The 24,704-nt window shown below is 46.1% G+C and overlaps 1 protein-coding gene across 2 annotated transcripts in view; it reads right to left on the reverse strand.

Moving 5' to 3' along the window:
• Positions 1-1,968: 1,968 nt before the first annotated feature.
• The window catches only part of MAP2K6 (mitogen-activated protein kinase kinase 6), a 127,984-nt gene continuing 105,248 nt past the window's right edge, over positions 1,969-24,704 (reverse strand). Inside the window, exon 12 of one of the 2 annotated variants that reach the window (XM_055408708.2) lies at positions 1,969-19,212. In XM_055408708.2, coding sequence (XP_055264683.1) covers positions 19,135-19,212 — 78 coding nt within the window. In that variant the 3' untranslated portion in view covers positions 1,969-19,134. The remainder of the gene's footprint in view (positions 19,213-24,704) is intronic. The other variant, XM_055408709.2, reaches the window with a different exon arrangement.

The following is a 24,704-nucleotide window of genomic DNA, read 5'->3' on the forward strand; positions in this document are numbered from 1 at the left end:
CTGGGTGTTCATTGAAAGGACAGATGCTGAAGCTGAAACTCTAATACTGTGGCCACCGGATGCAAAGAACCGACTCCTTTGAAAGACCCTGATGCTGGGAAAGATCGAGGGCAGGAGGAGAAGGGGACGGCAGAGGATGAGATGGTTGGATGGCATCACCGACTCGATGGGCATGAGTTTGGGTGGACTCTGGGAGTCGGTGATGGACAGGGAGGCCTGGTGTCCAAGGGGTCTCAGAGTCGGACACGACTGAACGACTGAACTGAACTGATGACTTTCGTTCATAGTGAGCTCATCGGTGCTACAGAACTGCTAGACGGCCCAGCATCGCTAAGAGACTGATAAAGGGGAAAACGGGATGACAAAACACTACTGAAAGGTGAAGCGACCAAAATACACCTGAAATTTTTAAGAGAAAAGAAATTTATTGAAAAAGAAGTTTAAAATCAGTTCGTTAAACATTTATCAAACGCTTTTCTATAACTTCCTAATGCTTATTCCCATTCTCACCATCCCCAACACATGCCCTAACATTAATAAGTTTTTTCTTCCATTGTCACCAAACACACTGAAAACAAGTATTTTAAGAACTAGAACTGTGTACTGTGCAATGCCAATAATGGAACATTGAAAATGATTGTTTTGCTCTTTGTTAGATCTCTGTCAAAATTTTCTCTCTTTCACTCCAACTTATATTAAAAGTGGGAAACTTTTAAAGTTCTTGTGATAAATTACCTTTGGGTCAGCAAAAAGATTATAAGGTCTATTTAACATATTCCCTGTATATATAGTGTATAAAGAGACCTTGTTTTACTCTGTGGGAAAGTTGACATAGATATCTGGGTTTTAATGGGTTAAAATCATCTAACTATCTGATCTGGATATGATAGTGGTCACATTACTAAAATTTAAAATAAACATTTGTTAATGTCTATAAAATAGCATTTCTTTTGATATGAGTAAAGCAACACCTTTTTTCTTTTTGATTACAAAGTTTCATTGCTAAGGATTCTCTCAGAAAAATGTGCATACAGCCTAGATGGAAGGGCAGTTTGGGGAGAATGGACACACAGGTATGTATGGCTGAGTCCCTTCGCCGTCCACCTGAAACCATCACAACATTGTACACTGGCTATATCCCAACACAAAATACAAATTTCAAAAAAAAAAGGGGGGAGAGAAATGTGCATTCATTCTACACATATGCTTTTTGTCTCACCTGCAGCCCCTTTGAAGCCCCCCATGGGTCCTGAAGCCCAACTGGGCTGCGTCCAGAGCTGTCTGTTCAGAACCAGCAAGGCCCCTCAGGCTGACGGGAAGGACACGAGCCCACCAGCCCGAGGAAGAGAGTGGGTCTCGGCTCCCGGTCAGTCGTCATAAGAAGGTGCAAGGCTGGGTACCTGGGCCACGATTCGCTGGATGGTACGTGTCAACTTCAGTCAGCACACTTGGTGCTCAGGTGTCGCTTTTCCATATTCACAGGTCCATGAACTCGCTGCTTTTATTGTTGGTGTTTAGTTGCTGAGTTGTGTCTGACTCCTGCAACCGCCTGGTCTATAGTCCTCCAGGCTCCTCTGTCCATAGGATTTCCCAGGCAAGAAGACTGGACTGGGTTGTCATCCCTTCTCCAGGGGATCTTCCTGACCCAGGCGTCAAACCCAGGTCTCCTGCACTGCAGGCAGATTCTTTACCACTGAGCCCCAGACAAGCTGCACATAGATTTGATTTTACAGATATTATTACTGGCAATGTGGCTGATACACCAATACAAACTTTTTTTAAGAATGCACTAAAATGATTTTAGTGAATCACTAAAATCAGAACATCTTTTTTTTTCTTTTCTTTTTTAATTTTAATTGGAGGCTAATTACTTTACAATATTGTGGTGGGTTTTGCCATACACTGACATGAATCCGCCCCGGGTGTACATGTGTTCCCCATCCTGAACCCCCCTCCCACCTCCCTCCCCATCCCATCCTTCTGGTTCATCCCAGTGCACCAGCCCCGAGCACCCTGTATCATGCATTGAACCTGGACTGGCGATTTGTTACACATATGATAATATACATGTTTCAATGCCATTCTCCCAAATCATCCCACCCTTGTCCTCTCCCACAGAGTCCAAAAGACTGTTCTATACACCTGTGTCTCTTTTGTTGTCTCACATACAGGGTCATCATTACCATCTTTCTAAATTCCATATATATGCATTAATATACTGTATTGGTATTTTTCTTTCTGACTTTCTTCACTCTGAATAATAGGCTCGTTTCATCCACCTCATTAGAACTGATTCAAATGCATTCTCTTTAATGGCTGAGTAATACTCCATTGTGTATATGTACCACAGCTTTCTTATCCATTCGTCTGCAGATGGACATCTAGGTTGCTTCCATGTCCTGGCTATTATAAACAGTGCTGCGATGAACACTGGAGTACACATGTCTCTTTCAATTCTGGTTTCCTCAGTGTGTATGCCCAGCAGTGGGATTGCTGGGTCATATGGCAGTTCCATTCCCAGTTTTTTAAGGAATCTCCACACTGTTCTCCATAGTGGCTGTACTAGTTTGTATTCCCACCATCGGTGTAAGAGGGTTCCCTTTTCTCCACACCCTCTCCAGCATTAATTGTTTGTAGACTTTTTGATAGCAGCCATTCTGATTATCGTGAGATGGTACCTCATTGTGGTTTTGTAAAATCAGAACATCTTACCAAAGATAACTTTACAATTTGAAACGGATGTAGTTCTTTCTCCCATGAAAAATACATTGAGATGACTATCCTATTTCCTATTAGCTGGACCACTTCTTACCTCAAAAGATCTAATTCTTGGGATATGGGGGAAGAAGTTTTCTAAATTTGCAGGACTGTTCCCCAGATTAAGGATTATCAACTACCTGGTAAAAAGCTGACCACTGACCTTTGAAATATCATGGCAAGGAGCAAAGCACTGCTTTTGCATTGCTCATTGTTTGCAAATCGGTTACTTCTACACCACTTAGAAGCCATACGGTAAAATATTATTTCTCCCTTGAATTTTTGCCAAGATCCAAAGAACAGTGCAGAGCTTTGCTGTGTTCATGCTCACAAGGAAAATGGAGATTCATGTAACAGGCCCATGTGTATTATACCTCTTAAAATATTTCCATCTGCTTCTGAAGTTTCCATATGAGAATGCCAAGAAGTCTCTCACAGATTAACAAGAGGGTAAACGGGGGATTCCAGGGCATCTTTTCCGACCACATCTTCCCACCTCTCCCTGCCTGCCCACCCCACACACACCTAGTAAATGTTTGGTTATCATTTCACTCTGAATGAGCTCTCTATTCACATGCAAAACACATTAACTTTACATTTTCCATAACCTACTCTGACCACAGGAGACATTCATTCACTACACGTCAGACTCGATATGACACAGAAGATTGTTTCCATGTTCATCAGGGCAGGACTGTGTATCTGGGGAGGCTAAGCCCCACCCCACCCTCTCCCAGATCCGTCAATCTGATGCTAGAAAAAAGCACTCACTGTCACAGTTTAAAGGAGCAAAAGGGATATTTTTCCAGCCGCAAAATATGATTGCATTTCTGAATGATGGTAGAATTTGTCTTTGGCAAGGCTCTTAAAGCATGCCTTCAATCTTTCCCAGCATCAGGGTCTTTTTTAATGAGTCGGCTCTTTGCATCAAGTGGCCAAAGTATTGGAGCTTCAACTTCAGCATCAGTCCTTCCAATGAATATTCAGGGTTGATTTCCTTTGGGATGGACTGGGTTGATCTCTTTGCAGCCCGAGGAACTCTCAAGAGTCTTCTCCAGCACCACAGTTTGCAGAATAAGTGAAAGTCAAAGTCGCTTAGTTATGTCTGACTCTTTGTGACCCCATGGGCTGTGCAGGCCATGGAAATCTCCAGGCCAGAATACTGGAGTGGGTAGCTTTTTCCTTCTCCAGGGGATCTTCCCAACCCAGGGATCAAACCCAGGTCTCCCACATTGCAGGCGGATTCTTTACCAACTGAGCCATGAGGGAAACTGAAGAATCCTGGCATAGATAGCCTATCTCTTCTCCTGTGGATTTTCCTGACCCAGGAATCGAACCAGGATCTCCTGCATTGCAGGCAGTTTCTTGTCCAACTGAGCTATCATCGGTTTTCTCACTGATGTGAGGAGTTGAGCAAAGCTTTTAATCTGACACACAAACTGAAAGCTACAAACATCTGTTTGTGACAAAATGAGATTTGGCTGCAGCGTATCCTCCTGCACATTCAGCCAACCAAGCCAAGTATTCTTGTGATGCACTGGGCTGGATGGCTTGAGATACCTGTGCTTTTGCTCAATGGTCTTTTCTGGAAAAGGGTTCGATCAGAGGATGACATTAAGGAAAAACTCCCTGAGTGCCAACGTGGCAGACACTGGATGAAGTGCTTTGCAGGTTGCGTTTCACTGAATTCTCACAAGTACTCTCTAAAGCGGGTCCTATCACTATTTCCATTTTAAGATGGAATAAACTGGAGGACAGGGAGTTGAGGACACAGGTCCAAGGTCACACGGCTAGTGAGCGGTGGAGCCAGGATTTTAAAGAGCCGGCGAGGCTCTAGCCGGGAGCAATTCTAGTTTCCACGTTGACTCAAGCTCTATCTTCTGCTCAGCTGCTTAACAGCTTCTTTCACTGTTTCAGAATAATTCTTCACCCATTTTATGAACGTGATCGAGTCGTATTTCAGCTCAGAGCATCCTGCAAAAGTATGCCATGAATCATTGATATTTTTGCACACACACGTAATTTTCAGATAAGCTAAATTAAAACTCACGGGCTCCTTAATTTTTGAGAAATTGCTTACATGCATGAACAAAATTCACGTTCTTTGCTATTGCAAACAAACGTTGCCACTTGCCCTGAGTCTGCGGCTTGAAACTGATCTAGTCTATTCTTGTTTATAGTTTAGGGAGTCAGAGGCTCTGGCAAAATCGGTGTTTTTGTTGATTCCAGTGAACGAGTTAAGGAGAAGAGAGTCTTTCCAAAGATCACTATCCGACTAGCGAGACCAATTTAGCCACTTTATGGCGAAAGTTGTGAATTGTTCAGAAGTTTTTGAAAGCACGCAATGTCACCGGCCTGCCTTCCCTGGCTGCCAAATTGGAGACGCCAAGGGAGATGGCATGTCCTCAGTAAACAGTTCTGCAGCTGCTGAAAAGGTCAAGTGGTTTAGCACGTTCTTGTCTATGGACAACTCTTTGCCTCCCAGGCCACAGGCTCGCTCTTGAAAGGAGGAAGACGAGCCGCCCTAAGCTCAGCTGACTGAGGCGAGACGCACGAAGCGCTGAGGCCGTCTCCCATGGGGGAGAGAGAGGCCGCTCTCCCAGGAAGCTCCTGTCTGCACAGTCGGTGCAGAGAAACCCAAGGCGAGGCGCACAAAGGCCCAGATGATACAGGAAGTCACAGAGTTTGGAAGCAGATTTCTTTTAGGTCATTCTGTGAGCCTCTTGTGATGTCACCACCTCCTTCACTATGAAGCCGACACAATGCTTTGCATTCCTGAAACAGCATTCCATTTGAAATCGATAAAACTCTGCTCGGCTATAACTGGTATAAAGGTGTTCATGAATCAGGGGCACTCTTCCCCTTTTCTAATATTTTTCAATAATCCTGCAATGAAAACAGGGGGACCTGCATTTAACCAACACCAGCACTATGAATGCGGATGTTTGCTTAAATATGTCTATGTGTATATATAGTTATATATTTAAACTAACAAATATATAAACATATATATGTTGGGCTTTCCTGTTGGCTCAGATGGTGAAGAATCCTCCTGCAGTGAAGAAGACCCGGGTTTGAACCTGGCTGGGAAGACCTTAAGCCCTCCGACTTATTTCTTGAATGACCACCAGGACACCATTTGTAGGCGGGCCCCGGCAGAACACATCCTCGCTTGGGTTTGTTGCTGGACAAATCTGATCTCTTAGCTGAAAACTGGACCCTGAGAGAGTCAAGCAGCAGAATGCCGGGAGGAGAGAGCTGTTTTGAAACAAGGGAACCCTTTGCTGGCATTCAGCGCAAGGCACAGTGTTTGAGGCGCTTCAGTTCTTTAAAACTTCCCGAGACAATAAGCGTCATGCATAAGGATGCAGGAATAAGGATAATTGCCAAAGTGATGGAAAGAAAATAATAAACGCCACCAATAGAAGCAGTTAAATATGTGTGTTGGAACATTATACAGCTGTTAAAAATGCTGCTGCCACCTACCTTCACTGACATGCGATGCCCGTGATATAATTTAGAAAGCAAGGCAGGTAGCAATCCCACTTGGGTTTCATATGCATGCGTGTGTGTGTAGGTAGTACGGAACAATATGTTTTAAAGAATACACGAACAATTAACTCAGATGGGTGGATACTACTTATTTTCCTGCATGTAAGTCTCTGAGTTTTCTCATAACGTTTTATTTTTTTTAATAAGAAAAAAAACAAACTGTTTCCATTGGAGGAGAAAACACCTACTCAGCAAACATTTATGAACCATAACCATCTGGGGTGGTTGGGAGGTACTAACTGGAGTTTTGTGAGTCATCAGTGTCAATATTTAATTCCCTCCTGTGCCACTGAAATTCCACCTACAGCTTAGGCCGAAATGGTTAACTCACTTCCTACAGGAAAACATTCCTTGGACCTAAAGCGCTTTCCTTGACAGAACAGTACATGATAAATGAAAGGATGCTAATTTCATCATTAATTGAAACACATTTTGTCCACCACCCCTGGACACCAACTTAGGAAGGACAGACCACCATCCAGTCTATTCTAACTGTATGGGACAGACCAAGCATGACAGCTAGTCTTCTAAGACTCCTCCACTGTGAAACACCAGGGAATATGCCCCAGTAATCACAGTGGAAGTTGCACGATATTGTTTCCTTCAAGTTTCTACCTGGACCTTCTGGATCAACACCTCTGGGAAATCCAGCACCCATGGGGGAATTCCCAGTCCTCTAAGACAGCTGGTCTGTGAGGACCCGGCGCCTGTCTAGAGAGGCCACAGGAGGAGAGAGAGGCCTCCTTAGCCCCCGGTCCACCCCAGCCCAGCTGTTTGCAAAGGAAGAGGCCCTCGTGACTCTCGCCCCAGCTCCCTGACTCCAGCTGCGTGGGAGATGCTAGCAAGGACCACCCCGCTGAGCCCATCAACCCACAGGACTGGGAGGAGTCACAGAGCGTTGTTTTTAAAACGACAAAGTTTTGAGGTTTGCTCTGGCACAGAGATGACCGAAAACACCAAGAAACAACCACAAAAACCTTTTGCTCTCAACCCCATTGCCTTTCTCCATTTTCCACATTAAACTTAGTTTCCTACAAAATCTCAAATAAACAACGAGTCATTTGGATGGTATGCAAAGAAAAATGCACTATGCCCATCGAGAGAAAGATATTTTAACTCTCCAATGGTAATTCAAAGTATGATTATAAGGAATGGCTCTAGATTCCTGTGGGGAAAGGAATAGCTGTGGCAAAGCGGGTGAAATGACCCTCCCCTACGATGCCTGAGAATCCTGTATCTGTTGCTGCCTTTCTCTTCCACATACCTGCACCCCTTGGAGGAACTTAAAATCCTTAAAGTCAAGGAAGGCAGTACCTAAGAGAGATGATGGATGGCAGCAATCCCTACAGTCCAGGAGGAAAAGGACTTCAAAACCCGTCTAAATAGTCTGTCGCCACTGCGAAGGCGCTTGAATTATGTCTGCAGAAGGTAAACCCTCCACTTTGTATTCCAACCAACTGTAGAAATGATGTATATCTGAGATGAAATACTGGTTGTTCAGTTGCTGAGTCGTGTTGGACTCTTTGCGACCCCATGGGCTGCAGCACACCAGGCCTCCCTGTCCTCCCATATCTCCTGGAGTTTGCTCAAGCTCATATCCATTGTGTCCGTGGTACCATCCAACCATCTCATCTTCTGCCACCCCCTTTACCTTTTGCCTTCAGTCTTTCCCAGTCTTCTCCAATGAGTCGGCTCTTCACATCAGGTGGCCAAAGTATTGGAGCTTCAACTTCAGCATCAGTCCTTCCAATGAATATTCAGGGTTGATTTCCTTTAGGACACACTGGTTTGATCTCCTTGTGGTCCAAGGGACTCTCAAGAGTCTTCTCCAGCACCACAGTTCAAAAGCATCAGTTCTTCAGTACTCAGCCTTCTTGTTGGTCCAACTTTCAAATCTGTACATGATTACTGGAAAGACTAATGTCCATAAAGTCTGACTATATGGACCTTTGTCAGCAAAGTGAGGTCTCTGCTTTTTAATATGCTGTTTAGGTTTGTCATAGCTTTTCTTCCAAGGAGCAAGAGTCTAAAACACTAGGGACTTTTAAAAGAGGCAACTCCTGACTCAGCAACACCAACTTGTTTAAGCAATAATCCAGAGAGAGATGAACGTGTGCCTCCAAGTATAATCGGGACCCACTCAAATCGGCAACATTAAGATCGAGCAATTCTCTCAACGAGAGTCATGTGGATAAAAGTCAATTAGGTCCAGTCACTCGGTTTTCAGGAGAAATCTGAGAACTCTGCAGACCCGACCATAAAGTGAAGTGAAGTGAAGTCGCTCAGTCATGTCCGACTCTTTGCGACCCCATGAACTGTAGCCTACCAGGCTCCTCCATCCGTGGGATTCTCCAGGCAAGAGTACTGGAGTGGGTTGCCGTTTCCATATTTACCTGTAATAACATTTTTTTCCCCATAACATCCACATTGTGGCACTGCCTGATGCTGGAAAACAAACTTCCTGGTATTGGAATTGATGCTTTCAAACTGTAGTGCTGGAGAAGACTCTTGAGAGTCCTTTGGACAACAAGGGGATCAAACCAGTCCATCCTAAAGGAAATCAATCCTGAATATTCATTGAAAGGACTTATGCTGAAGCTGACCCCCCAAACTTTGGTCACTTGGTGGGAAGAGCTGACTCATTTGAAAAGACCCTGATGCTGGGAAAGATTGAAAGCAGGAGGAGAAGGGGGCGACAGAGGATGAGATGGCTGGATGGCCTCTCTGACTCAATGGACATGAGTTTGGGTGAACTCCAGGAGTTGGTGATGGACAGGGAGGCCTGGCATCCAAGGGGTTTTGCAAAGAGTCAGACACGACTGAGCGACTGTACAACAACAACATATATTACATACAGGACCAGGAAGAACTCAAATAACTAGCTGATCTGACAGCTCAAAATCAGGAGCACACAGAAGCCAAGAAGTCTTGATCTTTATCTTTTCACTTAAGCCATTTAGATTCCTCCCCACCACAAGCCATCTGATTTTAATCATGAAATACTGGCCTTCACTAACCTAGGAATATTGCCCATAAGAATATTGAGTCTGAATCTCCCTACAGATGAAAGGACTTTCTATTGCATCTTCAAGGCTGTAACGCTGCTGTTCCATTCTGTTTTGGCCCATTATGTTTTGGAAGTTGGGTAGTTTTGATGGGAGGCAAACAAGAGAATATAGCAAAGCTTTCAACTGCAGGGGTTTACACATAACAGAAGCATCCCTGGGACAAAGGGTTTCCACAAACAACTCAATTAATACACAGACTCACGGCCCTTCTTAACATGTCTTTTATTGGTTGTACATTTTCTGAGGAGGCCGACACACCCTTTCTTTCGAGGACCCCTGGCTCCTGAAGATTTAGTTCCCGTCCTAGCCATGAGCATCAGAGCAAGCACTTTGACAGAAAGAGGCGGCCAAGTGTCTCCTGACAGTGTTGCCGTCTTCTCCCGCCTTCATCGTGCTGTTTGAGTCCATTCCTAGAAGAGCACGACGTGGAACACAGCATCCCCAGTGTGCGGTCCACACACACAAGCAGAAACATCCAGAGACAAACAGGGTGTCTGCAGTCCATTCCATAGCAGCAGCAGGAAACCGGAGAATGTCCTGAGATGGGACGTCCAAGAGTCACCTCCTCACCCCTAACGAGTCCAAGTGGGACCTGAGTTCCCGATTCCATTTTCCTTTGAAAATTCTCATTTCCCTTGAGGTGGTGGAAGGCGGGCCAGAGTGGTCGCCATAGGAACCACATAACCAAGGTTTGACATCTTACCATTTCCTTGGTCAAGAACACAGATTCAGAGAACTATTCCGTGGCACATAAGGAACTCATTCTTCCTTTACTGTGCTGTTAGACCAGACGGCGGGGAGGATTATACAGTCACGCCTTTCACAAGATACCCTGACTGGAAATGTGACCTGGGTAAGGCAAAGTTACCCCCACTTTTGGCAATAGCTCCCTCTTAACTGACTCTGAGAGGTCAGTCATCCAGTATGCCCCCCCACCGCCGCCTCAATGGTAATATGCAAGAAAAAATGAATTTCTCAAGAATAAGGGTCTAGGACTGGCTTCCCCCAATGTTAAAAACGACCATGACTTCTTTCAAGCCACATTATTGCTCAATTCAATGCATTTCTGGTTAGTCTACTAAAAGCTAACTTATATCAATGCCAATACTTGTACCCACCTCAAATCCTGCACATTAGCTACTTCCTTGGTTTCAAGATTTTGTGAGAACACTCCCAAGAACAACAAGTCTCTGTGACCCCCTGGACTGGAGTCCACCAGGCTCCTCTGACCATGGAATTCTGCAGGCAAGAATACTGGAGTGGGTTGTTGTTACCTTCTCCAGGGGATCTTCCCGACCCAGGGATCGAACCTAGGCCTCCCACATTGCAGGCAGATTCTTTCCAGTCTGAGCCACCAGGGAAGCCCCCACAACAAGCAGTAGTTCACAGGAAAACAACAACACATACAACCTGGGTAACAGGAAAGCTAGAACAAAACAAACAAATTAATAGAGGAGAGACATGGCACGCCTCCCTACAAAACAGGTATTTTTAAATACAATACCAGAGCTTTGGCTGAAAGTTCTCAATTGATACTCAAAATCCCCCTTTCCTTACACAGTGGGAGAAAGGTTTCCCCTTAAGGAAGCTTATCTCACATTTCTATAGAGAAAAACAGAGTTGAGGACACACCCCTAAAGTTCTTTCCTCCTGCAGCTCATAAGCAAAAAGTTCCCAAGGTCAAAACAGAGACTTAACATGCACCCACGGCCTTCAGAGCGCTTTACTTCATCAACAGCTGATGAATTCCACCCACGAGGGCCAGCCTGCCTCGGCCATAAAGAAAAGACGAGGCAGTCCACAGAGAAGAGATGAATTCCACCAGGAAAGCTAGCAGGGGGCTCTTCATGGCAGCAAAGAGAGCCAGCGGATGAGGGAATCCATGAATGAGAGTCACTCTTCTATTTCACATTCCGAGGAGACAGAGCGTCAGAGACGGGTTTCGAAGGATGGGGTGACACCCCCTCCGACTTCCTTTCGGGATATATCAGGTTCCGGGGAGAGATGGCAGGGCCTCCTACCCAGCAAATAGAATCGCTCCTTTTAGCACCAAAGGACTATAAAGACTCGGCAAGTTTCCATCTGCCAACCCTCTGTCTTTACAACAAAGTTTCCATCTGCCAACCCTCTGTCTTTACAACAAGCACGGCTCAGAGACAAAGCTGGAGTGCGACGCAGGAGCACAGTCAACCAACCTTGCTATGCTCTGCTCAGTCGCTTCAGCAGCGTCCGACTCTACGACCCCAAGGACAACAGCCCACCAGGCTCCTCTGTGGGATTCTCCAGGCAAGAATACTGGAGTGGGTTGTCATGCCCTCCTTCGGGGGATCTTCCTGACCCAGGGATCGAACCCGGGTCTCCTTCATTGGCAGGTGGATTCTTTACCCTCTGAGCCACCAGGGAAGCCCCAGATTATTCAATAGAAGCATTTTCAAATTGAAGCACAAAGGAAGCTGGGGAACCCCACCAGTCAAAGTAAAATTCTTATCAAGCCCAGCTCCACCGAGTAGGTATATACTGAGCAACTCATCAATATTTGCACAAAATAAACAGAAAAACGTTCCTGTCCTTAAATAAACCATTTGAAGCCCACCCCAACCCCTCTTCCAGCTTTCGGTGACCTCCATGATGGTCTGTATGGTAGGGAATATGTCCCAATGGTGGAAGTTAATTACAGAAGGAAAACATTTTTTTCCTCTAAAAATACCTATTTTATTAAAACATCACTTCATCAATTCAGTTCATAGAGGAAAATCACTCCATTCAGAAAATAAATTTGATACAAAGGAATAAGACAGACACAGGGATAAGCGGACGGGTAAGTTGAATTTTCTTAACTGAACTTCTCACAAAGTTTGGCTGAGCGCGTGACAAATTGTTGCCAAATGTAATTTTTGACACAAAGAGTGTTCTAGAGTAGCTGTTGTGGAAACTTCAGCTGTCAAATTTGGTTTGGTAACGGTCAGAATTCAGCGCAGGCTCAAAGAGGGTGCAGAAGGCCCGTGATTCCATCCACGCGATGTCTAAGCGCCTCTTCATGACAGATGCTCTGTTTTCAGCTTCCGGGCCGCCCCGGTGAGCCCGTTCCTGGGCTCCACCTGCAACCTTTGCGAAACCCAGCCATGGCAGCTGTCAGCCTGCACCTGAGGTCACACCCTTCTTGTGCCAACGCCATCCGAAGAGCTCCACTTTTCCCCACATGTCAGTGAACGGCAACCACCGCCTCTGCAGAGGAGGTTCTGAAATCCCACTGCTCATCGAGAGCCCAGTCGCACCACCGCCTCGTCACTGGGATCAGGCTCCTCCTGACCACTTTAGAGTGACAACCAGTTTAAGGATCTACATGCATGGCCATCGCAGATCAATTTCTGCATTTTCTTTTGAATCATTCATGTTTGAAAATGAAAATACACGACTCTCTATTCTTGCCCTTCCACCTTCAAGCCCCATGGGCACCCTCAAGACAACAGTCAGCAAGGACACACAGATATGGTTGGATATATTTCCCAGATTCTTGGGCTGTAGAGGGTCCTCAACGGGCTTTTCATCCCATTTCAAGCCTCTAACAGCCACAGAGATTTCCAGTTAAAGAGAACAAGATTGGCAGCCAAATATTCTGATTCGTGTTAGACAGGGTTTCAGAAAGGCAAGGCTGACCTTTTCCACACTCTCATCCCTCCCCCTTACGACAGCGGCCCCCGAGAAACACCAATGAATACAGTCTGGAAGCACCTCAGTGTCCGCAGCCCATACTCACCTCCAAGAATGGAACATGCAACAGGCAAACTGAGATCAGAAGAAAAAAGAAAAGAAAACCACCACTGTTCCCACACCGCTTCTAAAACTTCAAACTAGGTGTGAGCATTTCTTGTTTATAAATTATAAATTCTAGGTCTTCTGGTGAAGACCTGGAGTGTATTTCTATAAACATTCACAGTTTTCTGCATTGTGGAAAAAGCACGTTCCCCAGAAAAACTTTGGTGTCTACCTCTATTAAAAAATATTTGCCCCCAGAACTAAACATTAGGGGGGTCAGTTTTGTGTTCATTTTTCTTTACCCAGAAAGCAGCAACAGATACATCTCAAAAGGCTTTACCACCCCTCTAATCACGTACTTTTTTCAGGGTGCCATCTGTTTAAAATGGTCTCCATAGAATCAGTAACAGAAGGGAAACGAGGAAATTTTCCGACATCCAAATCAAAGGCACTTTCTGAATTCTCTTATAGTTCAGTATTTTTAAGGAAAAAAAGATAATAATAAAGGTTTGGCTTTTTGATGGATTGCCCCACAGGAGATCATCGTGATAGTAGCGCTGAAAATAAACAAAGGGCTATGCCTGTCCGCAGCAGCTCGCTCTTCCACGGCGTTCCTGTCCTGGCGCGTGTCTTTTCTCCCAGCCCCCAGACATAATTTCTCATCACCGCGCAGCCTTCAGCTCCAAAGTCCAGGGGCGAGCCCCTGAGGCAGTGGCTTCACTCGCTCCGTTGACAGAGCTCGCAGGCTCCAACTCAGACATGACAGTGACCCAACGGCGCTAACTGCTGACTTCCGGTCACAGTAGAATATGACTTCAGAGCAAGCCCTCTCCAACCCAGCTGTTCTTCTCTGAAGGCCAAACGGGAAGTTTTATGACCAGGTCTCAGCTTTCCAATGGGAGCTCTGCCACAAGCTCTCTTAGCTACCCCTCGCTGTTTCAAGACCTGAGAACAATAGAGTCCGTGCAAGCAAGACCGATGCAAAACTGCTGATTCTTAATTTTGATGTATGTAAACGGTTGCATCGGTTCTTTTCCACAGAAGTGTCAACGTCAGTGCAGGTCACAGGTCCTGTGTAACCAGCAGAAGAATAGCAAGCAAATGGAATCAGGAAAAACAGAAAAGTCTATGATGGCCTGGCCGAAGCCACAAACCCTGGGGGTCACTGAGGAAGTTCTGGGGTTTTCGTTTTTCCTGTATTAAGACACAAGAAGTACCTAACGAGATCAAACCAGTCAACCCTAAAGGAAAGCAAACCTGAATTTTCATTGGCAGGACTGATGCTGAACCCTAAAGCCCTAATAATTTGGCCACCTGATACAAAGAGCCGACTCACTGGAAAAGACCCTGATGCTGGGAAAGATCGAAGGCAAAAGGAGAAGGGGGCAGCAGAGGATGAGATGGTTAGATAGCATCACCGACTCAATGGACATAAAGTTGAGCAGACTGCAGGAGACAGTGGAAGACAGGGGAGCCTGGGGTGCTGCAGTCCGCGGGGCTGCAAAAAGTTGGACACGACTTAGTGACTGAACACAACAACAACCTAATAAATGGAACTATAAAGCACTTCTTTTTGCCTAGAACACCATGGAAAGCAGTCCTAAGATAATCGATGGCTCCCTGAACAGGTGTTTGGGACTGTCTGGCATATGAACACTGGGGGTTAGGCTTGAGGAATATACAAGAACTGTAAAAGACCAATGATTTTGAGCTACACACATACACACACACACTCATTTTCCATCTCAGACTGTGCAAGCAAGATAGAAGCAGATTTAACCAGTTTGTTTTGATTATATCAGTGTGACCAAACACAGTCCCTAGAATAATGGATGGATAATGGATGGTTCCTCCACAGAGGCTGACAGATCTTGCCAGGTGGGAAACAGGGGACAATCTCACTGATATTTTGTTATCATAAACACACACCTGTGTGAGTTCTTTCTCCTTTAGTCGCCTTGGGGAGGCTCTATATTTATTCCAGGAAGGTTGACTTTGCTAAAAACACAACACACACTTTTTGAGAAACCTACATTTGAGATTATCTTCAGAGCCCATGGCTTTTTTCAGAGCCCATGGTGTTTTTTACAAGATATTTAAAAGTTTCACTGGTTGTGAAATGTCAGACTCCTTGGAAGTAGATTTTTTTAACCAAAAACATCAATAAAATATATATTTTTAAGTTTTAATGGTAAAACTCCAGTTCTGGGGTCAAATTTGCCTTCTAGAATTTGCCAAACACTACTTGATGCTAAGCCTGAGAAACCAAGTAGGTAAAACAAAGAGGGAAACATACCTGGAAATGATTTTTATTAAAAGAAACAAACCAGTAAGGAGTAATTAGCATTCCACATATTCCACGTATGGGAGAGGAAATGGATACTGAAGCCTTTTCTGAAAGAGAAGTGACCAAAATATTTTAGAAAATAACCCTGAAGGTGAGGCCTCTGAAGGGCAGTAATGATGCATACACATAAGTGGCCATTGTCCTAAAAGTCATTCCCATTATTTTTGGCATACCTCTGAAGTCAACAGTATAGATAGGGATGGATATTTGTATAAGTCTATATAATATGGGTAATTATATCACACCAAATCAAATAGATTTGGGGGGGAAAAGAACATGATCTCTTTTATAGAGATATATGGACTTTCTAACATAATGATAATTATAGGCAAGGCTGATATCCAGAGTCCATGCTGATAGCACATTAAATAGTGTGCTGGTCACGAAGCTTATTTGGATTTTTCCACAATATAACATCTTACAGAAAAACTGAGCTTCTCCGGTAGCTCAGCTGGTAAAGAATAGGCCTGCAATGCAGGAGACACTAGTGCAATTCCCGGGTCGGGAAGATCTGCTGGAGAAGGGATGGGCTACTCATCCCAGCATTCTCGGGCTTCCCTGGTGGCTCAGATGGTAAAGAATCTGTCTGCAATGTGGGAGACCTGGGTTTGATCCCTGAGTTGGGAAGATCCTCTAGAGGAGGGCATGGCACCCCTACTCCAGCATTCTTGCCTGGAGAATCCCATGGACAGAGGAGCCTGGTGGGCTGCAGTTCATGGGGTCACAAAGAGTCAGAACTGCTGAGCACATCTAAGCACATGGAAAAACTGGCATGAACTTTGTGGCCAATCCACTATTTTGCATATCATCCCTGGAAAGGTATTATTTCTCTCTTTCTTTACACACATACACAAACACACACATACACATATGTATGTATGTACATGAGATTCCTAACATATCAACTTAAATATAGATTATGCATCTCTTTATTTCAGAATTAGTTGTTTAGAACTTATAACAGTTCTAAAAAATAAAATAAAATTTAGACTTGTAAGGCTATCAGGCCATTCTACTTTAGGACCTAAGATGCCCAATCACCATGGAACACACACTGCTTCTACAGGGAAAAGGTATCCCAACTTTCAAATCAGTATTCCATCTCTCCTTAGTGGGGAGCAGACCAGTGTTCTCAACCCTGCTACGGGTCAGAACACACGAGTGATGTGTAAAACATACCAACTGCAGGTCCTACCCAGACCACCTCAGTGAGACTCTCTGGGCCCTCAGAACTGAGCGTTCACACACTCCCAGTGACTCCCCTGTGCATCCACGTTGAGAAACACCACCTCCTCTTTCTCCACCCAAATGTGCTTATTCTGCAAGCTCAGGCCTGGGCTCACAGACAGGAGAGGTGAACACATGAGGAACACGGTTACTTAAGAACATTTCAAAGTAAAAATCACCCTGGACAAGAGGCAAGAGTCACCTGGCCCAGAGCAGGAAGACGTTTTGCTTAAACATTTCACCAAAAGCTACCATGAAATGGCCTCAGATTTTTTTTTTTTATTTTATTTTTAAGAAGATGGATGCATTATTCTTGTGATTTTCTTTCCTCTGCATTTCAAAGAGAGAAACTTCCAGATTTAGAAAGAAGGGTAGGAAAGTGAATGGCCATGACCACTGGGATAATTCCCTTTTTCTCTGGCTGGAAAAAGATGAGACAGGAGTAGCATCAAAGCAGACAAGTTGGACGTTTATCAAACAGGTGTGTCTCGGAAACGAAGATGAACAAGTGGACGGACGTGCCTTCCTCTCCCTGGGCGTGAGCTGGACCGAGAACAAGGAGCAAATGCAGAGAGAAAAAGACAGGACTGCGCTTCAAAAGCCGAAAGAGAAAGACAGGACTGCGCCTGGAGCGCTCACGGGAGCAACGCTCGCTGCCTATTTGTGACCTTGAGGCAAAGAAAGGAGCAGACTGTGTTCTCTTTGGAAACTTCTTAAAATCTCTTTTTAAATAAAATTCCCCTGTCCCTGTGCTGCAGGAGCAGCTTCGTATCAACACGATGTCCCAAAGCAACGCTTTCCGGTAGTCACAGGTTGTGTCTTCCCTGAGGACCACTTCACTCCTTGACCTTCCAAGAACCCACGCCCCAGACCAGAGAACCCATGGGTGTCTCTGGCCACGAGAAAGAGCTTCTGTTGCTTCGTCAGCCTGCTGGGAATCCACCACAGCGCCAGCCTCCTGCCACGGAGTGAGCCACCGCCAAAGTAGGGCGCGCCTTGGGCTCAGCCGTCGGTCCCCGAGAATTCAGCCAGCGCCCCCATGATCTTCCCACCTCATCAGGAAACTGCTCCCTGCCTTTAATTTTCTTCTAATGCAGCCCTTCCCTTTACAAGAAGGCTTCTTCCATGAACAGAAAATCAAACCAAAAGAAGCAAGACGACATTAGGACAAAGGCAGTCCCTGGGGCTGACACTTTGCCGGAGGCCACAGCAGAGGCGGCACTGGTTCTCTGGGTGCGGAGACAAACTTCCCCTCAGGACTGGCAAACCTCATCCTTACCAAAGATGGATGTTATTTATAATAGCCATTCGCAGAGTTTGTGACGACACACACACACACACACACGTGCGCGCGCAGAAGGATAGATAGATGATCACATTCCATTATCTGCAAATCACATTCCATTATTCCTGCACCACAAAGGCCAACAGAACAGTCAGATCTGTGACTCTCTGAGCTGTGACAAGGGTGATTTTATGTCTTCCTAAATACTTTGGCCATCTCATGCGACGAGTTGACTCACTGGAAAAGACTGATGCTAGGAGGGATTGGGGGTGGGAGGAGATGGGGATGACAGAGAATGAGATGGCTCGATGGCATCACTGACTTGATGGACATGAGTTTGAGTGAACTCCGGGAGTTGGTGATGGACAGGGAGGCCTGGCGTGCTGTGATTCATGGGGTCGCAAAGAGTCGGACACGACTGAGCGACTTAACTGAACTGAACTGAAGTTGGGAAAATAGTGTATGACCAGGCAACGCTGCCGCTTCACCGGAGTACGTGGTTACGCCCCGGGTGGAGCAGAAATTGAGGAACAGGGCAGCAGCCACAGCAGCTGGAACAGACGCGCCACGTGAGCTCCTGGTGGATACTTTTATCGGAATCCCAAAGATGCGCATGAAATAATTTCTTCTGGACCACAGACACGATCAAACTTAAAAAACAAAAAGGCCTTTAAACACTGCCAACCCAATCTTGTCTTTCGTCGCCGCCTCCTTGCATAAAATGGAATCTTGTCAACCAAGCGCTTAAATATAAATATTAAAATAATAAGGGGGACAGACTACAGATCTACTGAGTTTCATCATTACTGTTGCACCTTTTTACCTTTTTACCAACGTATCTGTTTCGTAAAGAACAGAAGTTTGAAAAGCTTACGGACTCATACGACACATCATTAAATATTTAATCACCTTTTTAAGTCCTAAGCCTTTATCATATTTCATCCATCTAGACAGTTCATTCTATAACTATAGATTCCAAGGCCCCCTTTGGAGGGGGAAAAAGAGAAAATGGGGAAGAAAAAAAACCTTCTGAGAGGCAGGGTTAAATTATCTCAAAGATGAGTGTCTATTGGCGCTTTAGTGAACATCAGCCTGCAAACCCACCAATCCACAGGAGGGTCAACCGATGGAGTCCATGGTTTTTAGTCTCCAAGAATCGATTTTACAAAAGATGCCACATCTGTCGCTTTGGATTCGTGTAGGGTGAAAAACGGATGTTGCTGGTGAAGAAAAGAAAAATGCCTTCTGTTAATACTGGTCTCTGACAACGCATGAGATTAGCAACGGACAGATCTGGTTAGTTAACAAATTAAGTACCCCTATCAGGCTTAAACTAGATTCTTTCTACCCCTTCCCAAACCAAGTAAGCAGGTACACACTCAGGGATGCAAACTTCTTAAAGATGTCATTTAGCTGCTGCTTCTGCTATCTTGATATTGCTTTGATTCCATGACAGAATATCCACTGCTTTAAAATATATGTAACTAGGCTACACACATCTCATGCATGTGTGCTAAGCATGCGTGCTAAGCTGCTTCAGTTATGTCCAACTCTGTGCTACCTGATGGGCCGTAGCCCGCCAGGCTCCTCTGTCCATGGGATTCTCTGGGCAAGAACACTGGAGTGGGTTGCCATTCCCTTCTCCTGGGGATCTTCCCCACCCAGGGATCAAGCCCATGTCTCTTACGGCTTCTGCACTGGCAAGCAGGTTCTTTACCACTAGCGCCACCAGGGAAGTCCGTATACATCCCATCAATGGGTAAATAGAAGGAAGAGCAAAGATGGCCCAAAGATTCAGTTTACAAGTAACCCTGTCACCTAGAAAGTAATGTTCAGACAAAGTAGCAAAATAATAAGAACTTTTGGAGATTTGCGCACGTTCAGTTCCCAAGATGTGAGTGGTGGAATGAGAAACCAGTGTTTGGAACAAGAAACGGGCATTGCTTGTGCTTAACACTGGAGAGTTGGTTTGCACTGAAATAGCCAGCAATGCTACTGTTCACGCACATCTATTGATAACAGGACTTCCCTGGGGGCTCAGACGGTAAAGAATCCACCTGCAATGTGGGAGACCTGGGTACGATCCCTGGGAGGATCCTGTGGAGGAGAGCACAGCAACCCACTCCAGTGTTCTTGCCTGGAGAATGCCATGGACAGAGAAGCCTGGTGGGTTACGGTCCATGGGGTTGCAAAGAGTCGGACACGACTGAGCCACTAAGCACAGCACGTTGATAACAAGTGATCCTTATGTCTCTCGACGATGCTCTGATCCGTGTGGAAAATAAAGTAGCCTGCCCAACCCTAGGTCTGGGTGGAGAAAATTCATCTTGGCGATTAAAAACCGAGAAGCAAATAGGGGGTCTCTACTCATGCTGCTCAGATGCAGTAAACTTGACATCAAGTCCTGCTCTTTGCTGGGGGAGAAGCATGGTCCAACGCAGGAAGCCATATGTTTCAAAACGATTCTGAAGGAAACAAAGCCGCGTGCTCTGCCCCAGGGCATCCTCCTCGAATAGCTCAACTCGGTGACGGGAAGCACCTGGCTGACACCTGGGGACCTCACAACTCCAGTTAGGAGTGGACACATCGGCTCACAGTCCACAGTCCTCCCAGTACAATCAGAACCAACAGATCAAACCAAAAAGAACAATTCCTCCAGGTGGAACTGAGAGCCTGAGCTAGCAGGGCCCCTCCCAACTGTCTGGGGGCATTGTTCCTCTCGGGGACCTGTCAACAGCTAAATATGAGCATTTCTGCACACAGACATGTAGGTGACTCACTCCGCTTCCCCTGACTTAGAGGATTTTAGTTCACAGCCTACGTGTTGCCTAGCTCTAGGTTTTCTAATTATATTTGTTTTAAACCTGAGAGCAGAGGGCTGGATGACTCAGCTCTGTGGGAACCTGGAATGCCCACCCATGGACGTCTTAGAAAACAATGCAAAGAGGAAAGGAACAAAGAAAGCAAGCCCCAAATAAGGTCGGTGGTCACCACTAAGTACAGTGACTCAAAAAAAAAAAGAGAGAGGCTTTGCCACCGGGTGCTTCATAGCCATGATATTAACCAGACCTCCAGGTGCAGGTGTGGCCCCTGCAGCCCCCTGGATGAATAAATGGCAGGGCTACTTCTGATCACTAACCACTCACACAGCACCCTTACCGTGTTTTGCCATCGTGCTTATTAGCTTTCCCACATCCTCTCGACATTTAGAGACCTTTTCATGTCCTTTGAAGCTTTTCACTATCAAAGCAGGACATGTCCGGTCTCAGCGTGTCTCAGGGACTACTCCCAACGCCTGCCAGCCCCATCCTGTCATTTGGTCGGTGCGTGGCTGTTAGCTCAGGGATTCTAGCCTGGGTCTGTGACGGAATTTAATAACCGGACCTGAAGTCTCAAAGAAAAACAACAACTCCTCAGGCACCTTTTGGTTTATTCCCAGGGCGGGAAAACACCGTGAGAGCCAGCGGCAGGGGCAGGGGGAGCAGGCAGGCATGTGGATGTGGAAAGTGTGACGTGTCTCCTTGTGTGGGTTTTGAGGCTGTAAAAGGCTGGGAGGGAACCAGTCCCTTCCAGAAGCGACTAAGAATAGCAAGGATAGCAACAGGAGACAGCAGAGGAGACGCCGTGGAATCGCCCCCAGACCACAGACCCAGGCCGGGCTGCTCAGAAGGGCGGGGGTGGCACAGGACTTCCCTAGTGGTCAAGTGGTGAAAAATCCCGCCTGCCAACGCAGGGGACACAGGTTCGATCCCTGGTCCAGGAACAGCCCGTGTGTCACGGAGCAGCTGAGCATCTGCCTCGTGACTACCAAAGCCTGCGTGCCTGAGCACGAGGAAGCGAGGCGCCCGACCTCTGCGATGCGAGAGGGCCGTGCGCAGCAATAAAGCCCCAGCGCAGCCACTGATTAATTAATAAGAGGGGCCAGGTACAGGGAGAACTTGAACACCCTGCCTGGAGCATCGCTACCAGCGCCAAGAGTCTCCAGCTCCCCTGCAAGACGACGGTTAGGAGGCCAGTCAGCCCAGCCTAGGGCTTCCCTGGAGGCCCAGATGGTAAGGAACCCGCCTGCCAATGCAGAAGACGCAGGTTTGACCCCTGGGTGGGGAAGATCCCCGAGAGGGGGAAATAGCAACCCACTCCAGCGTTCTTGCCTGAACAATCCCATGGACAGAGGGGCCTGGCAAGCTGCAGTCCATGAAGTCACAGAGTCGGACACAACTTAGCAACTAAGCAACAACAACATCTCTGTTTAACAATGTGCTTCAATCTAGGACATCCCAGGACATTCAGAGGACATAATCACCTCCCTGGACCATCACTTGAGTCACCTGGGTTTTGTTTCTGGTGGTTTTCATCTAGGACAGCGGTCAACAATTGATGGACCAGGAGCCAAATCCAGCGGACTGCCTGTTTCTGAAACAGTTTTATTGGTATGCAGCCACACTCCTGTGTCTACCCACTGGGTATGGCAGCTCTCACGCTAAAACAGGAGTCGAGCTGTCGCGGCAGCCCACAGAGCCTGAAGTGTTTACTTTCTTGTTGTCTGACTCTTTTGCAACCCTACGGACTGTAAGCCCACCAGGCTCCCCCGTCCATGGGATTCTCCAGGTGAAAAATACTGGAGCGGTTTGCCATTTTCTTCTGCAGGGGATCTTCCCGACCCAGGGATCGAACCTGTGTGTCCTGCGTGGACAGTTTGTTTACACGAGTCACCTGGGAAGCCCGAGCCCTGTCTACCCAACAGTCCTTTACAAAAACGCTGGCTGGCCCCCTACCCCAGAGAACAAGTCCTGCTCAGTTACGGCCCCCAGTGGGAGCTTGAAAGAGAAAGTGAGTGAGATGACCTTCAAGCCTGTCCACGCCTCAACCCAAACAGGGAACAAAGCATTTGGGATTTCTATAAGAGGGACATGTCTGGGTTGGGGCCTTAATTATACTGTTCTTCACCTGGAAGGAGGATTTTTTTTTTTTTTTCTACCTCTTCACCAACTCCTACAACCTCAACAATCGCCTCTCAGCATGTGTTTTCCTGAGGCTTCACCCAAAGCGTTCGGACTCAGAGTTTCCACTGGGAAACCTCAATCCCACTGGAAAACAGGAGGCAGTCATGACCTCACAAGGCAAGCCCATCCCCAGTGCCACGAAGACGACTGCCATAAAAGGCAGGGGGGTGGGGGGGTGGACCTGTACGGTCCTGCAGCATAATGTGCAGACCACCAGAGCCCATGGTGTCCGGATAGATTACAAAGGCAGATTCAACATCAGTTGCCCAAGGGTGTTAAGCGAGGACTCAGCAATTTTTCTCAAATGTGCTCCATTGAAACCTCTGATAAGAAGTCACTTGGAAGGGGGGGGGGGAAACATGGTGTGCATTTTCAATAGTCAGACATATACAGAAAACATACTTTCATCTGAAAAAACAGAGTGACAAAGAAGGCACCTTTAAAACAAGAGTACAGAACCACTCTATGCAAGTTGCACTCTATGTGGAATCAAAGTTTAAAATGCTCTGGGGGTTGCACAAGAATTCTAAAACAAAGTAGCCAGGATTGAAAAGTCCCCCGACTGGCTACTACCACGTAATCAGAGAGGAAATGTTTAACGCAAACATGAGGCAGGCTAAGATCTTCTCAAGCATGACTCATCCCCCCTTCTGCCTCCACTGTGGGTGTTAGTGGCATGCTGAGTCCCCACGGGCTGCCTTTATATTTCATTGTGTTATTTTTTTAGTTTTTATTTATTTATTGGCCACGCCAAGTGACATGTAGAATCTTAGTTCCCTGACCAGGGATCGAACCCATGACTCCTGCAGTGGAAATACAAAGTCCTAACCATTGGACCACCAGGTAAGTCCCCGGGCTGCCTCTCTATTTTATTGGTTTATTTTTGTTTATTTATTGGCCTCGCTGCGAGGCTTTTGGGATCTTAGTTCCCAACCAGGGATTGAACCCACGTCCCCTGCAGTACAGGCGCAGAGTCTTAGCCACTGGACCATCAGGAAAATCCCAGGGCTGCCTTTTTAAAGGGGACAAAGATGCCCAAAAAGATGCCCAGTCCATCTCTCCTCAAACTCTTCCCAGCATCTATTCATAGTCACCCAGTCTGACATATGGTTCAGACTTAAATTCAAGCTTAACCAGAAGAACTGAAAATAAATGGAATCCGCTGAGACAATCCAGGTCTGCGCTCTCGTCTCCTGGCAGCTTTCAAGCGTACGGTCGAGTGTTGTTAACTCCAGTCCCCACGCCGCACTGTATACCCCAGGCCCTACTCATCTGGTAAACAGAAACGTGTGTTCTTTGACCACCTTTCTCCATCGCCCCCAACCCACTCACCCCTGGCAACCACCAGTCTATGCTCTGCAAGTTGTTCTTTTTTAAGATTCCACAGTTAAGTGAGATCATGCAGTGTTTGCCTTTTCTGTCTGACTTGATTCACTTAGAATAATGCCCTTCAGCTTCGCCCACGTTGTTGTAAACAACAGGATTTCCTTTTTAATGCCTCAGTACTATTCCATTGTGTGTGCGAGCGCACATGTATTATGTTTTCTTTATCTGTGCATTCATTAATGGACACTCAGATTGTTTCCACATCTCGGCCGAGATACATAAAGCTGCAGTGAACCTGGGGGCTCAGATATTTCTTCAAAATAGTGATTTCATTTCCTTCAGATCTATGCCCGGAAGTGGAATCATTAATCGTAAGACGGTGC

This window comes from Moschus berezovskii, chromosome 20 (genome assembly GCF_049115385.1).
Source record: "Moschus berezovskii isolate FMDL1 chromosome 20, NW_MosBer_1.0, whole genome shotgun sequence".
Taxonomy (NCBI): domain Eukaryota; kingdom Metazoa; phylum Chordata; class Mammalia; order Artiodactyla; family Moschidae; genus Moschus; species Moschus berezovskii.